At 37.7% G+C, this 17,649-nt stretch overlaps 1 protein-coding gene across 6 annotated transcripts in view; it reads right to left on the bottom strand.

The window, feature by feature from the left end:
- The window catches only part of UNC79 (unc-79 subunit of NALCN channel complex), a 109,489-nt gene that overhangs the window by 10,885 nt on the left and 80,955 nt on the right, over positions 1-17,649 (bottom strand). For all 6 annotated transcript variants that reach the window (XR_013182873.1, XM_077180640.1, XM_077180641.1 and 3 more), the window contains 6 exons: positions 17,042-17,110; positions 16,346-16,456; positions 10,201-10,305; positions 6,392-6,469; positions 3,824-3,913; positions 252-427 (listed from right to left, as the gene is read on the bottom strand). Coding sequence is in view for 5 of the 6 variants with exons in the window: in XM_077180640.1 (XP_077036755.1) it covers positions 252-427; positions 3,824-3,913; positions 6,392-6,469; positions 10,201-10,305; positions 16,346-16,456; positions 17,042-17,110 (629 nt within the window). In the remaining variant the exon portion in view is untranslated. The remainder of the gene's footprint in view (positions 1-251; positions 428-3,823; positions 3,914-6,391; positions 6,470-10,200; positions 10,306-16,345; positions 16,457-17,041; positions 17,111-17,649) is intronic.

Here is a 17,649-nt window from a genome sequence, read left to right as displayed (position 1 = left end):
AAGTTAATTTCCAGTGTTACTCCAGTCAAGCCCCTGGAGTTACCTCCACTATCCCTCTGGCATGTACTTTAAATATTATATTGAGAGACTCCTCAGTTAAGGATCAGGGAGCTGCTGAGCAGCTGTTTGAATGTCCCACTGCCACCATTTCCTAGTGCGGGTCTTATCTATGGAATCTGGCAATAGAAACATAATTTTGTGAAGATTTCCAACTCATTTTAGTATTCCATTTTGTGTAGAAGTGTTCTCACCCTTGTTGCATTGCCGAAGGAGGATGGTAGAGCCAAGGCAAATACCGGATCACAGCTTTGTTGTCCCTGTGGTTCCCCCGGGTGATTTCCATAGCAGCAATCTGAGCTAAACCAACTTTCAGATGTCCACCAAACGTGTCCTCATGCAGTGGCTGAGAACAAGTCTTCATGTGACTCTGCAAGGCAAAGATCTGATTTCCTACCCAAAACCAGTATTTTGCTTGAACTAAATTGTTCCAAAACCCAGCATATTCTATTTCACTCCCCTTCAATTCCTTCTCAGGATCTGTGTGTCTACAAAACGAAGCTCAGAAATAGATTTTTTAAAATTCACCAATCCCTATATTAGTAACATGATGCAGATCTTTCCACAGAGGGCCACAATTCAAAGAGGCCATAATATAATAATAAAAAGACATAATATAAATTGGGCAAAATGTATAGGCAGCTTTTGTATCAGCAAACTCAACAGCTGATAAATACAAACTAATGCTTGCATATCCAGAGAGTTTAGGTAAAAACAAAATAATCTAACCATTTAACAAGATAGCATCTGGGCAGGAAATGCCTTCCATGTGCAATATCCCATTTACATGCTCAGAAAGAAGCTCACTTATTCTCCAGCAATATGCCTATATTGCACTTGTCAGCTATACTGCACTATTCAGTTACAAATGCCTTTAAACTCTGGCAATAAAATAGCCAAACCTCTCACCAAGAAACACTCAAATATTTATGCTTGTAAAGATAATTTATTCTGCTTTGCTAGCTTTAAGGGATGTTTCTTTGCTGCTTCTCGAGATACTTCTGAATTTCTATTCAGCTAACTTTGCATTACCTTCTGGTTAGACTATAACAGAACACATGCTGACTGCAGTTGCTTGCTTTAAAGGAGAGCCATATGCTTTGCACAAGAAAATCAGGTCATCAGTTATCCAATTATGATAACAGGATAAAAATCAGTGAACCAATCATATTTTTGTACCAGATAAGTATCCAACCACAGAAACTTACACTCTCAAATTGCACTTACTTAAATCTCTTTGAAGGGAAAAACCCCTAGGTACCAGCATGAATATTTAATGACTGTTATACAGACAGGTAAAAAGGATAGACAGTTATGAAGGCAGATACATTATAAATCTTCAAAAATGGTGGAATTTTCTAAATAAAATCCTGCCAAGCTTTACCAATTAAGATGTTATCTCAAAGGGAAAAAGAAACCATAATAAACTGAATAGAAACAGTACACTGAAATCAGATTATCTTGAGAATTAACATTTATACCTTTTTTATAGTGCAGTAGTTCCTAATATACAGGACTGAAAATAATTAGCCTCTTTCAAAAAAATTATTCTTGGATATGCAAAAGAAGACATTGGATATAAATAAACAACTCCAACCAGGTCTGTTCTCTGAATTCCTACAGAGAGTAGAAATTTCCAAATTTGAAAACCAACATTTGAAAATCACCTTCTGCTATTGGGATTGTTACTGGTCCTATAAATCATATAGGATTCTTTGTTAACTATAACCCCAAATGCTGCTGATAATACACACTTGCAAGAAATTGTACAACCAGATGATCACAGGACTCATTTTCTAGGGAGTAACACTTCTGTTATAAAACCCAAGCAATGTAAGTAAATATATTAAATGAGCTTGCAAGAATTTGAATCTAGATGCTGTGAATTTCTTTGAAGTTCTGACTATTTGTAAACTTAGAAATGCTTAAAAATATTTTCTCAAACATGTTGAAACCACGAAGTTTTATCTCTTTAAATAAAAACTGCCTTTTAATTTTATAAGACAGAAAAGCTTACTCTTTGCAATACATAAAATTATGGTCATATTTGACTCTCCTATTAAGCTAATTTGTCCTCAGATTCCTGTATTACATGGCTAAATCAAAACAACATGGAATTTCTTACTTCATTTTAAATGGCCAGATGACTGATTTGGGAAGCTTCTTGTCCCATTTCAAAAAATGAAAGGGAAAAAACAGGTAAAGTTTTAGTTCATGTTCTACCTATATCCATATATGAAATTTTTAAAAATAAATAGTCCCACTGAGGATAAGAAATAATCACCAGACTTCAGCACTGTAAGAACAATTCGAAAAATCAGACTACAGCTCAAGGGAGGTGAGCAGAAGGAGAAAGTCAAAATGACAGAAAGTTTTCTACAGAAACATTACACAGGAGAGAGGATACCTGCAAGTATTTATAAACAAATTTTCCCCATTCCTGGTTTCAGGTAAGCTGATTTTTTTTCCTGTGGAACTAGCAAAGCAGATGTATCTCTCGCCTCACTTATGATTCATTTGCTACCTATTGTGAAAGCAGTTCTGAACTTTAACAGAAATGGGTGAATAACTTAAGAGGATAGAGTGGGAAGGCAATCCAATTCAACTTCAAATGATTAATTACTTTGTGCTTTGAAGGAAATTCTACTCCAGCCTAACAGGCTGCTTCCCTTAGACTATTTTCTTTAATTCAAAGGAATTCATGGCCAACAGGGTAAGAATTTAAGAAAGGGAATATTTTGTTCAGTAAAATACAGTTACAGAGAGTTTCAAGACACAAGTTTCAGTTTAGCTGGGATTCTTCTTCCTTTGTGATAAGTATTATTAACACACAATATGGTTTCCCCTCTGGGGCACAAGGTGGATTTGAGGGGCCAGAGGGACAGTGAACAAGTGAGTGTGTGAGAAACTAGTAGAGTAAAAATTCTTATCTCATTGCTTCATAAATGAGCCTCAGAGCAGCAATGTTACTTAGGCTACTAATTTTTCAAAACGTCTTAGAGAATTTCCATTCTGTAGGAAATATAATAGGGACATGAAGTTCCTCCATGAAACAGGAATTTTAGGTTTTGATTAGCTAATGATTACTAGGATCTTTTTATGAAATGCATTCCTAAATAAAATATTTTATGCTAACAGAAGTACTTTCCTATCACTCCTCTTAAAAATTTGTCATCCAACTAATATAAAGAAACCAAAATACAGTTTGGACTACAGCCATAAGAGCCATTTCTTTTTCAAAAGAATATAACCTGACAATGAAAACAACAGCATCCATTAGGAAAAGGACACCCCCTTTTTTTAGGTCAATTACTGCATTTTAATTAGCTCTGAACTTCCAATAAATTTAAGTGTCTGTTTTTATCTATAAGAGACACAGGATTCCTCCACAGGAGTGTACTTTGTTGTACAGGCAGGGAGTTTTATGCTTCCCTGGGTTATATTAAACACAACTACTTCTCACAGTGACTTTGGTATGACATTTGATCATCATCAACAGTTCAGAAAAATCATGCCTGCATTTTTATTATGTGCTCATGATATTAGAATCAGCCTCCATTTCAACATCACATAAGCTACTTTTTACCAATGCCACTGAAGTCTGTAATCTATAACAGCACTAATATTTTTTTACAAGAGAAAGAAAAAAACCGTGTCAGTCACCGTCAAATACCTCCTACTGTGTCTCCCAGGCAGGTTCCTTACAGAAAAGATATTTTTGTAAAAAAACCTCATACACTTTAGATCAATATATGCCAGAACCAACCTTCAATTTGGTTAAGGTATGCATATCTGCAATGAAATCCAGCACTTCCCCAACATACTGCCTCATGCATTCCATTGCTGCTGTTCCACACTAAAACATAAAAGAAATAAGTTTAAGTACTGGGTTTTGCTTCACCAGAATACAGTTAGTCTGTCTCAAATTCTTTATTTTCCTTTTTACTTGGAATAATTAGGAATAGGTATTCTTTGATGTTCTTCTTCTCACTGTATGATCTCCTCTTATCTGATTATAGTATGAGAAGATAGCCCAGCTGCTGTAATTTCTTCATGCATCATAAAATACTCTTATCTATGACAGCACTAAAAGATCAACTGATGAAACTTTCAAGAATATTCTGGTCTTGTCATCCTGAAATTTACAGTGATCCAGAATTAGTCTTAAAAACTCATGAGAATTGAACAGCTCAGTTTTTCAAGCAGCTGAGCACTTCTGCAATTTGAATCAATCAGTTACAATCAAAGAAAACAAAATTCAGTCACAGGCACAGATGCCCTTATTTCACATTAATCACAATGGAAAAACAGTTTAAATAACTTCAGATCTTTTATGTGTAAACATCACTAAAATGAACATCACTGCAATGTGTTGTGTTTTTTCCTTTACGAAAAAACTAATGAATATTTCCTGTATATTCCTGAAGAAAAAGCATTCAAAATACAGCATCTTAATGGCACTAAAGCTATACAGTGTTCCAGTAAGATCATAAAGGTATAAGCTTACTGAGAAGCCACCTGTGCCACAGCAAAAACAACCTCAAAGGGAAAACAAAGGGACTCAATGTGGTGCTTGCTGTATTTGTGCACTACAGATTTTCACAATCTTTTTCCTAGAACAGTGAGAAATGTGAATCTGCCCCTCAGCAAGCACAAGATGAGCCCGAGGTGCATAAAGCAGTCAACAGAACAAAGCTGTCAGATTAAATAAGGGCTTTGAATAGATCAGAGAGCCCTGCAGGGAAGCTTTCCAAAGGTGATGCTACTGACCCACTAGGTATCACATAAACCTCTGTTTACATGTTAATAGTCTGAGGTGAAGATAATGCTGCCTGAATTCAACAGGAACTATGGATGCCTCATTCTAAGGGGTCAAGTAAAAGAAATGCTTAACTTTTGAGGCTAAATGATCACATTATTAAATTAGATATCTTTTTGAAGTCACCAAAATCTACTTTATCCCAAGTCACAGGCTCAGGGCAGAGCACTGCAGTAAAGTTTACAGAAGAAAACTACTGTTCTTTGGCCTCTTTTTGATTACCTGCACTTTGAAGCATAGAAGCTGATTATCCTATCTGAGCATACAAATGAACTAGATTTAGTTTTAGTCACAGAATTATTAAGCCGCAGTTGAGTTTTAGTGGCTGAAATCTGAAAAACTGCGAGAATTCTATATTTAAAACAACTGAACCTGGGCACTCCTCATTTTTGTATGTTCCCTTACTATGCCACCTCCTGGCTTTTCAAATGTTGTTCAGTTTCCATGACAGAATAAAAACCAGTGGGTTTTTATGGTCATTGGGAACCCTGTCAGTATATCCTCCATCCAGTTTATGTGCACAAAGGATTCAACCTGGGTTCTAGAATATTGAATAACAGAATTATGAAAGAGACTACACTCCAATCTCTGAAAATAAATGCTCAGTTGCACAAGACTTCTCTCCAACAACCTATTCTGTTTCATGCAAGCAGTAGGCAGCCTAATTTTCTATGGTTTCTTCTGAAATGATCATGTTCCTATCACACCTTGTAACACCAGTATTAGTCTATTCAAAGCAAGTATAAATTAAAATATCCTGTTGGGAGGAAAGGTATTATTAAAGATTGGCATTTAAAAAATCACGCACTCAGAAGATACATGAGAAAGATCCTATTAAGTCATCCCTAAAGCTGACAAACACAGGGAAACAAGTTTTCCTCACTCAGCTTGTAAAGCAAACTTGGCTAACCCTCTTCCATCTGCTTGGGTACTCAGTCACATGTGCCATGGAACAAGTCAAGACCTCCCATTGTGCTACTTCCTCCATATTCACCAGGTGCACATTCAGTGCCCAGACAAGGAGTACTTGTCATTTAGCTACACTCATCAGCAGGATATAGATGAATGACTTACACATTCCCAGAAAAATACCATTAACTCCCTTCTTTAATCAGGTAATCTTTTGTGAGAATGGAGGCAATGGCTTGTAGCTTTCCATCCTACTACCATTTTTTGATGCATTCAGCTGGTCCGCTCCCCATTGAGAACTGCAGATCTTTGATTTGTCTTTTTGAGCACAGGCTCCACTGAAGTCAGTTACTTTAGTCATGTAGCTCAGTAAGCTACATGACTAAAGGTTATCAGTGAAAGCAAGGGAAGCAACATCAAATTCAGAACTTTTCCACTGTTAATAAAAAGAATGAAGCATCTCAACCTTGCCTGTAATCCATCTTGCCAATCAGGAGAGATGAAAAAGAAAGAGCATTAAAATGAAGCAAAGCAAGTTGAATAAGATGTATTTTTTTTTTAAAAATCAGAACAGAACTAAGAAATGGACTTTGGTTCAGTACTTACTCCAGGCATTGAGGCAATCATTTGTTTATGTAGGATTGTTGACTCAGCTAGTTTTGTTCCAGCATCTGCACAAACAAACTAAGAAGAGATTAAAGATAAGTTATTTTAAATTATTTTTGAGGAACCTAAAGACACTAATAATTTATTCATTACTTCATTTAAAATTAAAAAAGTTCAGATCTCTTCTTGCTTTTATTCATAGTAATTTGCCTTTAGAGATCTCCTTCTTTAAAAACAACCTACTTAACTCACCATTATAAATGAGATAATTTTCTTGAAAAAAAATCTGACTTTAATGTGCTTAATTAACACATATGCTGTGCAGAAGCAATTTGAAGAATATTATGTAACAAATCAGACTTTCCTTATGGAAAAAATATATATTTGCTATTTCTTCCATTTATCAAACGTTCCTCTCATTATAGAGAGAACCATGATAGAGAAGGATAAGGTAGGGTGCCATATTCTTCACTGTGATATTATAACATGTCACTGAAGTTCTACAATGATGAATTATATGAAGAGGTTTGAAGTTGACAACATACTAGTATGGTGTGATATAACTTCTGCACCAGAAAACATAAACAGGCTGTTTCTGAGACATGGTCAGTGTCATGCTACTACAGTAGAATATCTCTCATTGCTTTTCTGATGCTTTTATTTTACTTTTTTTTCTTGTTTCTTTGTGTTTCCAAATCCCTTGACCTAAAATCTCCAATGTCCACATCATTCATACATTAAACTTGCTATTGCTGTTATTTAATCATTATAAGCTTCAATAATGCATTGGACACCCTGCAAATTATTTGCTTATTCCAATAACTTCTTGTCCTAACATTATATCTGCACTTGAACAATTTTTGTCCATAGTGATGCAATGTAACTTTCTTAGAAAGAGCAGACAAAAAAAAAAAAAAAACTGTCAACTAAGGTCTAAGCCTTAATCTTCTGATTAAAAAATAGGACTTTCACAAACTGAGACAGATATTGACTACCATGTTTTATGGTTGTCTAATGCATGCATGTTAGCAGAACTCTCAATGACTGACTACTCTTCATGAAAGGATTTCAAAATATCCTTTACAGCCCTAGAATTTACTCTTACACTTCCACAAGCTTTACAACAAAACAGATCAGGTACACTGAATCTTAGAGACTAACTGAACAAGCAAATTCTAAAGAGACACCAGTACAGTTTGAAGTCAATGGAAATCCTGAAGATGTGTGCTGATGAAATGTGAGCAGGAGAAAAGTACTAGGAAATGAAATGCTGTGTGAAGAAGCAGTTCCTATGGAAACCCATGGAACAGCAGCATGTACATGATGCCTTTCATTTGGTAGGATAAATCAAGGAGACAGTCTTAATGTACCCTTTATCACCCACGACACCTATGCAAAGATTGGAGTGATCTGGTTAAAAATTCTCATTCTTTGTAAAGTGGGACAAAGTTAACTCTCATCTTAGCCTTAATGTCACCAGTGACACTGATGGCACTATGTAATCTGGATAAACGTGGGTGTCAAATGTACCTTTCTAGGAACTCCTTTGTTAGTCAGCCCACGACTGATCTATCATTAAATTAAAGTTATCACAGCTCCTTTGTTATCTGGAACAGTTTGACAGAATCTCTGTATTCTGTGTGCACTGTCTGTATAGAATCTTGCATACAGGCTAACATGTCCATGGAGACATGACTGCTGGAAATTAAAACCATTTCCGTTTGGTGCTGTGTTAACTCTGCTATGTCTTTATTCATTCAAAAGCATACAATTTGAATTAATATCCTGGTGGCTTTGTGTGGTAAAGAAGTGAGCCAATCCCTTAATTCTATTAATGGCAGCAGAGAATATTTAAAAAATAAGAGACATATGCATTTTTACCGGTAGATTTCTTAAATTACAGTGGTGCTTAAGATGGGCTTAGTGGTTACTATGGTGTTGCAATTCCAGAGGCTGTTGAGTGATTCAGACCACATACTACTGAGAGCTGCCAATTTACAGTCAATGGGAGAAGCAGTTATCATGCCTCCAGTAGGCATCTATGGCAGATGGTCTGAATATAACCCCTATTCTTCACCACTGACTGCATAAAAACAGAAGCTGGCTGCTTTGGATGGCAGGAAATATGAATCACTTCATCAGCCTCTGAAAGAGAGACATCATAAAAGACATTTATATCCACATTAGATGCTGTTGTGTAAGGTATGAATACATCCCAAAGTGAATACAGCATATGGGAACAGTGCTAGGAGGAAAACCCAGGCAAATACCATTTAATCTTTATGAGATAAGGTGATGTAAGAGAGTTTTGTTTACTGGGTCTCTCAGGCAATTGACTCAATGTGAAGCCCAAGCATAAATCAGTTAAACCCCACTGCCAAAATTGACATGGCCTGTTTGCATTCTCAAATGACAAATTCAGGAAGGAGTAGACTAGGGGATTGTTATGCTTTGGGGTAGCCACAAGACTGAACTATAGGAGTAATGCAGAATAATTGCTTCATTCTGCAATACAGGAAAAATCAGTTCAAGTCAACAAAAACCGATGTACATGGTATAAAGGTGCATCACTGCAGCTGTAAGACAGAAAGAGATTGGTGGTTGTTATTTGATGGTATTGACTGGGACTGAAAAATGTAAGTTTGAGTTAAATAATAATTAACAAAAAAAAAAAAAGACAATCTGCTTTTTAACTTCAATGGATTTTAAAAAACAACCCCTAAGCATCAAAAAAAACCCCCATATTATTCTTCCCTTCCCAACTTCTTCCCCTAACACTGATGGCATAATAATTGTTTTCAGAGTTATCCTAACTGCCATATTATTTGTGTTATTTCTCTGTCAACTAGAAATAATTTACTTACTATGAGTAATGTACCAGTACTCAAAAGAAAATGAGTCCATAGTAAGCTACATGAAGCTTTGACCCATAATGGGAAGGGAAGGAGTGAATGAAGCTGTGATGCTGGGAGCATTATGGGATATCTATGTAATAAACATCTCACCTAGATCTTACGAAGTGCTGTTATGCTGGTCCCCTATAATCTTAAGTTTCCAAATTTAAGTTCCTAACATATCATTGTTATCTCATTGGAACAATGAGCCCAGTGCTTGTGATTACATTTTATGGACTTCAGCAAATTGTTTTGGTGACAGGCTTGTGATGCCAAACCATGCCACACTTGCCTTCTTGAAGGCAGAAGTTTTCATAAGCCTGTATCTTATTTCCTCATATTTTCCAAAGGTAGCTTGACTCCACAGAATGAAAGCAGCAGAAATATTGTCAATGTATTCGTAGCTGGAAAACTGCAGGTCAAAAGAAAACGGCCCTCAGGAAGTGGAGACAAGCTTACTGCCAGAAACTGAGTTGTGACCCATGATCCACTAGCAGCCCTTCCCACACAAGCTGGTGACAGAGTTTGAGGCTAGGATATAAAGAAAAGGCAGCACCAGGGGCAGCTGCCCCAGCAGGACATGATATAAAACTCAATGGACTCAACCCTTATGGGTCCCTTCCAACTCAAGATATATTCTGTGATCTTCAGTACTTGAGCAGTGATGCACAGGTCATTATCATTATGAGAAATTTGGATTCCAAATTTAGTTTCTCAAATTTTAATGTAGCAGCCTAAATGTATGAACCAATGCATACAAATGCAACTGGATTTGGATTAAAAAAGTTCTTGCTTCCCCAGACATTGCTGGTACTTTCTGTAACCATGTTGGACTCAGTTCTTCAGCCTCTGCCCCACTCCCAAACCTGGGCCAAGCCAGGATCAGTATGAGAATTACATTAGAATTTGCTGTACCTGCACCAACAGCAGCAGATTCATGTCTGGTAAGGGTGACTTCAACTTGAGTGCTTGCAGTAACTCCAATATAACACAGCGTGTCAAGTAGAACTTGTCCCTTTCCTGCAACAAAAAACCACAGAATTATGAATGCCCTGAAATTCACTGACAGCCACAGTAAACCATAAAGATACTTTTTTATCTAAGTTTGAGAATAACAAAATTACAAAAATGTACTTCTTTCTGCTGTCTAAAAACAAAAAAGCCAACATCACTCGTAATTTATATTATTCTACTGACTTAATAAACAGACATCAATGAAGGTGATTTTTCTTTGCTGTTTTGTCAGACATTATATGCAAGCTTTAGTATTTCACACATGAAATACAGATAGATTTTATAAAATAGTTATAAAACCCAGGTATGCAAACACAGCTTTCATTAAGGAGTCCCATGAAAAGAGAAAAGAGGAAAGCAGTAAGAAATTACACAGAAGAGCAAAACTGGCATAGTATTTAGCATTATTCTTTCACTGAAGCTGCCAAAACCTGCCTATATTTCACCATACCCTCTTTCTGCTGTTATTCCCCTTTAACAAGAGTGCTTCCACTACAGCTGCTTGGACCATCTATTTCCACTCATTAGACTGGCAGTACTTTTCCACTTCCACAATAAAAACAGTCTTGGCTACAGCTGCTACCACAGAAACACTTTAAAACATAGGGGAAATCAGCCAGTAGAGATCAGAACACAGAAGTCTAAGAATAGAGTTGTAGGGCTGAGTCAGCAAGGAGGTACAAGAGATAAGATGGCCTTGTTATACATCTTACTTTGACATTCTCCAACTTTAGAGAGTAAGATAAAAACATTAAACAAATCTGTAATTTGCTATTGACCACAACAACTCAAGAATTTTGATAAGCAGGAGCACCATGCTCTATTTCAGACAACCATTAGAGATGAAATAAATGGTCTAATAATGAGAGCATATCCAAAGTGTGCTTAAAATCTAAAACCTGGTATCCTCCATCTTGTAAATCCCATGCACTTGCCTGCTCACTTAAATTAAATGTGTGAAAATTTCTACTCAGTCAGGGCCTCAGTTTCTCCACAAAATCTGTAAAACGGGATTGTTTGTCTCTTCCTCAGAGAAGTTTAGTGAGGTACATTAGTGAGAGACAATTTGAAGGCCACCTCCATCTGCACACACAAGAAGCTGAAAGTGTGAGTGAGCTTTTGTTGCAGCAGACCAATCAGTCACCAGTGCTCCTCTTCAGAGCACTGCTGTCCCCACACTAGCTGGGTGGCACACTGTCTAACAAAGCTTGCAGCAGCAGTGCATGCCTCCCACAGCACCCACATATCCCTGAATGAAAACAGATTTTAAATATCAGGCCTTGATCTGAGAGAAGGTGCCAAAACAACAGAATGGTGTGTATTCCATGGAAGTTATGATGCCAGTCTGTGAATCAAGAGACCATACTTCAAGCTCCTAGCTTCCTCTTCAATTACATGGAGTGGGCAGACAGATAACACATTTAGATGACAGAATGGGTCCCAAACTGCAGTCCTTGTCCTTGTCTGACTATACTGCTGCAGTCTAGGCAGCTAAACTTGCAGGAAGCTAACACTCCAGAATCAGATGTATTATGAAACCATTTCTTGAGGGGACAAATATTCAAAAGTCACACATTCACATGCATGAGTGCTGCTCTGATAAAAAATATACAATATAGGAATATCCAGGAGAGGTCAGATGGGAACAAATGTCTTCAGTAAGTTATCTCCAACAAAGCCATAAGCAGAAGCAAAAGGAAGAATAAGAACAAGGCAAGCATGTATAATTTCACCAACATTTTTCAGCTCAAGGAACTTCTGAGCTCAGTGTGGTTTCTGTATAATTCAAAACTCTCAATGTATTTCTCTTCCACATAACTGGTCCATTGACCTCTGGGACCCATGCCAACCTTTGGCACAAATGGTAAAGAGTCACATGCTGTTGAAGAATCGCTTCCCTTTACTTGCTTTGACTAGTTCCTATAAACTTAGTATGTTCTTTACACTGGAAAGGAATGAAATTACCTGTCCCTGTCTGGATCACTTGGGACCTTGCAGACCTCTCTCACATTCCCATCAGGTCCTGCTCTTTCAGACCAAAGAGCTCTGACTTTATTGCTCTGTATGTGGAACTCCAACCATTTGATCATTCTTGCTATCATTACCTGAACTTTCTGACACTGTGATATTCTGAGTGGGAATGGAGAACCAGAATGGTGCATAATACCCACAGTGTAAACAAATCCTGGTTACTTGTTAGAATTCTCTGGGAAGACTGTCCCTTCCCACCATCAAATGCCTTGCCAGACCTGAGACACAGACATTATGCAGTGCCACATCCAAGTCAGTTGACATTTACATCCCCCCACAAAGAGTGGACAGAAGTTCCTATCAGTAACCCAGTCCAGTAGCCTACACATACTGAAAAAGAAGGAAGACATAATTCTTTCAAAAGCATTCAGCTATTTTACATACTAACATCTATGCTATACAGGATATAACTGGGCCATAATAAATTGCTCTGTCAGAACACTGGAAAAGCAGCATAGGATTCATGAACCCCAGCTTTTCTTGGCTTTAGGGATAATACAACTGGTAACTGCTTCTTTCTCTAAGGAGTCTCCTATCTCACAGTCTAAACTCTTAAAGTTTGTTAAGCACATGTGATGAAGAGAGATTAAGCAAAATCAGGCAAAATTATTTTTTGACATCTGATCTCTTGCTTCCTGCACTGTACATCAGGAGTGATGACATATAAATCAATGGCCCAAAGTATCCTTCCTACCCAAGTCTGCTTATTCCTATCATCCTGCTGGTGATAAATATGTATAAACTTTATATTCTGCCAGAAAGCCATTGCTCCTTGAGAATAACATCCAGGGGAGCCACATGTATAAATCTGATACCAGAAGTGTCAGGAATACACTACTTCAGCCACTGTTCAGCCAAATTAACTCTCTCCAATGTCTATGTATCTGCTGCAGTGTGATGTAATAGCCTGTTTCAGCTATCCCAGTTCCTTCCCCAGGTGTGCCAATACCCTCTCCCTTCCCCTCCCTTGCCCCTTGCTGAGTGCTGTCTGTCAATCTTGGCATTCCAGCAAGGGCATCGTGTGATTGGCAGAGTTCAAAGATGCCTCTCAGCCCTGGGGACATTGGGCCATCCAGGTGTCATTTGTCCCCTGAGACTTTCCCTCCCTTACCCAGTTGATGGGATCCCTGTCCCTTCCCTCCCCCTCTCCCTGGGGTTATAAGACACAGCAACCACGCAGTTCCCTGGCTCTGTTGGAGCTGTTGCTGCTTTCAGAGGCCTGGGTGCCAGGAATAAAGCTCTGCATCGAAACCCTCCCGCAGAACCCGACTCCTTTTTCCTTCACTTTGCCTGGAAGCCTCTCCATCAGAGGTAAACCTGAGCTCCTGCTTGCCTGGACTTGTCCCAAGCACCCAGCTGCAGCATCCAGCCAGCCAAAGGTGTCTCTGAGGAGAAACCACCACAGCTGCCGCCCTTGGTCAAGCAGCAAGGCCAGACGAGCCCAGGCACGTTCCATCCGGCTATATTGGTACTTAATGCCAATATGTATCCCTACAGAAAACAGCTTTGCAACCTTCAAATTGTGACTAACCACATGTCAATATGGAGAACGTGAACCTACTGAAGTTCTAGTAGTACCTCAGGGTCCAAACTTAGTAATAAGAGTCAATTTGGATCTTTAATGGAGATTGCTATCCTCCAAGTAGGCCAGTATAAAGCAAAAATCTTTATTGTATCACTGCTGATACTGCAGTAATTAAAAATACTCAAGATCTGCCTCTTAATATTCTTTAAAAGATTCAATAGCAAAATCATGTGGCACTCTGCATTTACTTAGTAAGGGTCAACAGAACACCAGCAAAAGGCTAAGTTTAGGTTCAAGCTTCTGCAGTTCTAAGAGATAAGAAAGCCAGAAAGTGTCCATTTAGGACCTTAAGACACTTGAAAGGAAAACTAAAGATAAGATTACAATCCATAGAAGAGATGGTACTCTCAACTGAGAGTTCCAAAGGCACTGAAAGAAACAAATTGCTGACCTGGAACAGAAACTCAGACAAGGAAATATCAGATTGACGTGAGTCTTCAGGATCCAATACAAGAGAAACTCAGATACTCCTGCCATAGGCTATTAGGAAAATGTTGGATCTTTTTTCCTAAAAAATAGATTTGGAGTGGTTGTACAGCACTGACCTCTACAAAGTGCATGTTGGAGTAGCTTGCTCTTTGAAAAGATAAGAATCCTCCACAGCTCAGCTGAAAGTTGCTGTTTTGTTCCAGTCAGCACACTCAAATTTGCAAAACAAGCAATTACATTTGAATAGTTTCAATGCTCACAATTATATTCCTTCTGGAATTCACTTCTATGTAGTCCTCTACCACAACACTTATTTACATACAGTGACTTCCACTGTAGAGAAACACAGACATCATAACTGATTTGGTGTTTTTTCTAACTGCAGTCATTAATTTGACACTTCTAAGGCAAAACTACAGTAAGCTTTCAGAAATAGCAAAGATAATGTAGTGTGGAGTTCCACTAAATTAACTATTCTGTGGCCATACAATGCAGAACATTCACTAATGCTTCCATTTCTGGGTCATCAGGTTGCATTAAACTAAATCAAGAAGATTTACCAAGCACTGTAATCCAAATTTCCTGTGTGCAATTAAGTACTCACTACATTAATAGAACAATCAACCAGGCAGCATGTAAGACACACATGTGGGTTTTCCAACACCATGGTTTTAACTACATATCTCTGAAACTTCAGAGCCTGAGGAATGTGAAAAATTTATTGTAGTTCATCATTTGCTTTAGCAGATACATGAAACACTCTGATAAGACCACAAATGCAAGAGGGGTATCTAACACTATTAGAGTTCACATTAAGATTTTACTCACTTTGCCTTGCCCAAAGCCTTGACTATAGATACAACTCAAAATAATTCCAAAAGCTAGGCAATCCCTTCTCTATTCAGGATTATTCCATTGCATAAACTCTTCTCTTTCAAATGAGACAAAAAGCTAGAACTTGCTTGCTATCATTAAACATACTGTAAATTAATTTCTATTTAATGCTTCAAACCATTACATTTTGTAAAAATGTTTCTTATTTTCCTGTGGTGCAGTTTTTCTGAAAGAGTGTCATTGCTTTCATCATTTCTTCTTCACTGTTTGTACAGTGATATTTTAAGTCTTAACAAGACTGAAAGAATGCATGTTCCAGTTGTACATTATCAAAACAGAAAATCATGTAGCTACTTATGACAGAGTGTTTCCTGAGGATTAATTACTGTTCTGACAAATGTAGCAAGGATGGAAAACTGCACTTAGTGGCTAAAGCAACATTTTTGCTCATTACCTTGACAATCTACATAATGAAGTATACATGACCAGGGGCTCAATTTCTTTTTTTATTGTTAAACTTCTCACTGATAGCTACAAAAATGAACCCAAGTAATAACTGCCATTTGTACACCATAGCTTTCATCCAGGAATCTTTAAAACATTTTAAAAGTGTACATATACTGTTCTCTTTTTTACACAGCAACAGCCATGCCTGCCAGAGGAAAATACCCAATACAGAATGAACAGGATCTAAGATGGAAAGCTCCTAACTTGGAGTCTTCCATTTTAGTCAGTTGTCTACTGCTCCCCCCACAGCTGTGCTCTCCAAAGGCACTACCAGGAATATTTAAGTTTTTACTCACAAATGTGAATGGCTAAACTTGTGCACTAGGAAAGATATGACTGATATTCATGTGATGCATGAATACCAGGTATCTCACCAATATGAGAAAAAAATGTCCAAGTCCCAAAATCTCATCAAAAAACTTTTCTGAGCAACATCTGCAGCAGGTTCCCATCATCTGTGTCTTTACTGTGAATGTAAAACTTAGCATTATTAAAAGGCACTAAACCATGATTACTACTTTATTAACCAAACCATGTTAAAACTGTTGACAAGCCTGAAACTTGATACTGATTCCATCTTTACTTCCAAACTATTTTTGGGAAGCACTACTTTGCTCTATTTTCACTTGTCCCTAAAGGAAGATGCAGTGTCAGTGTTACCTTGGTGAAGGCTCGGTAGCACAAACCACACAGTTCCACCAGGTAGGCCAGAGTGAAGACAGCATTCTGAATTACAAAACTCAGTAATTTTGAAAAAGGTTCCAGAAGACTCTGCAATGACATGTGTTACAGAAATCAATAACCCGTTGCCCAAAACAGCAAAGAAGCATTCCAACTCTGAAATGCCTGAATGGAACAGCATTATTTTTAGCTCAGAGGCTATCTGCCTGGGATTCACACTGTTTTGGGCAAACAGCTGTATCATATGCCTTCATGCTTCTGTCAGAACTTAGAAACAAAAAGTTAGAAAATAGTTGCACTTGTGACACAGTGTTTATAAGAGATGCTGTATAGTTTATGCAGGAAAACCTCACTGACTTCAGTGGAATTGTACTGAAAAATGTCTGAGGAAACTCTTTTTTTTTTTTTCTAAGAAAAAAAAGAAGAAGGGGAAAAAAAAAGAGAACATCAAATCTTTAAGAAGATATACATTCACACCCACACAAGAATGCAATTCTACCCCCACTTCACTGTAACCTAGATTCCAAAGCTCTTATCATTCTCCTAACAGTATTGGACTGCACAATTTTATGCTTACATATAATGCTTTCCTAGCCAGGGGAAATGAACACATTCATACAATTGCACAGGCTGGCTGTACCTGAGGCAATAGAATTTTGTGTTCCTGGAACTTACCCTGGTGGCACTAGTAGTAGGTATCTTCAACAAGCAAATCATGATTCTTAAACTAGAGTCTAAAGAACACTGAACATATTTGAAGACAAAAAAGAAAAAGAAAAGAAGTTAGTGCCCTTCTGTGTACATATCTTGCTTATAGTGGTAGCAGCTATGAATAACTTACAAGTGAAGTCTGAAAAATGATCCCTGATGATTGATTTTTAATTACCTTCTCTAAACTGGCTTATCCTTGAACACAATCATGCCCCTTCAGTGGTAACATACACAGCATAGGTGCACACCATCAATCTTATTTTATATGTCTGTGCTTGTTTTGGACTATGATATTTTCCCTCACATATTAAGACATCTCACAACCTGTAACACCAGAATATGCCCTGGCAGCAGCTGTTTCAGATTCCTTAAGTTGTTCCTTATGATGTACTCTTCATTTTAAGTAAATCACACAGGTTACAGCACAGAATGGACTTTTCAGGATCAATCCATTGTCTTGCCTCACCCCTGCTGTAAACATCTAGAATATCAAAGTGTCCCCTACAACCCTAAAGAAAAGAACAGGAGGTGGAAAGTGCAGGAGCAAGCAATTGCTTTACTTGTATTTACTA

The sequence above is a fragment of the Agelaius phoeniceus genome, chromosome 6 (assembly GCF_051311805.1).
Source record: "Agelaius phoeniceus isolate bAgePho1 chromosome 6, bAgePho1.hap1, whole genome shotgun sequence".
Classification (NCBI taxonomy): domain Eukaryota; kingdom Metazoa; phylum Chordata; class Aves; order Passeriformes; family Icteridae; genus Agelaius; species Agelaius phoeniceus.
The sequence above is the reverse complement of the archived record's forward strand: the minus strand, read 5'-3'. Positions and strand labels throughout refer to the sequence as shown.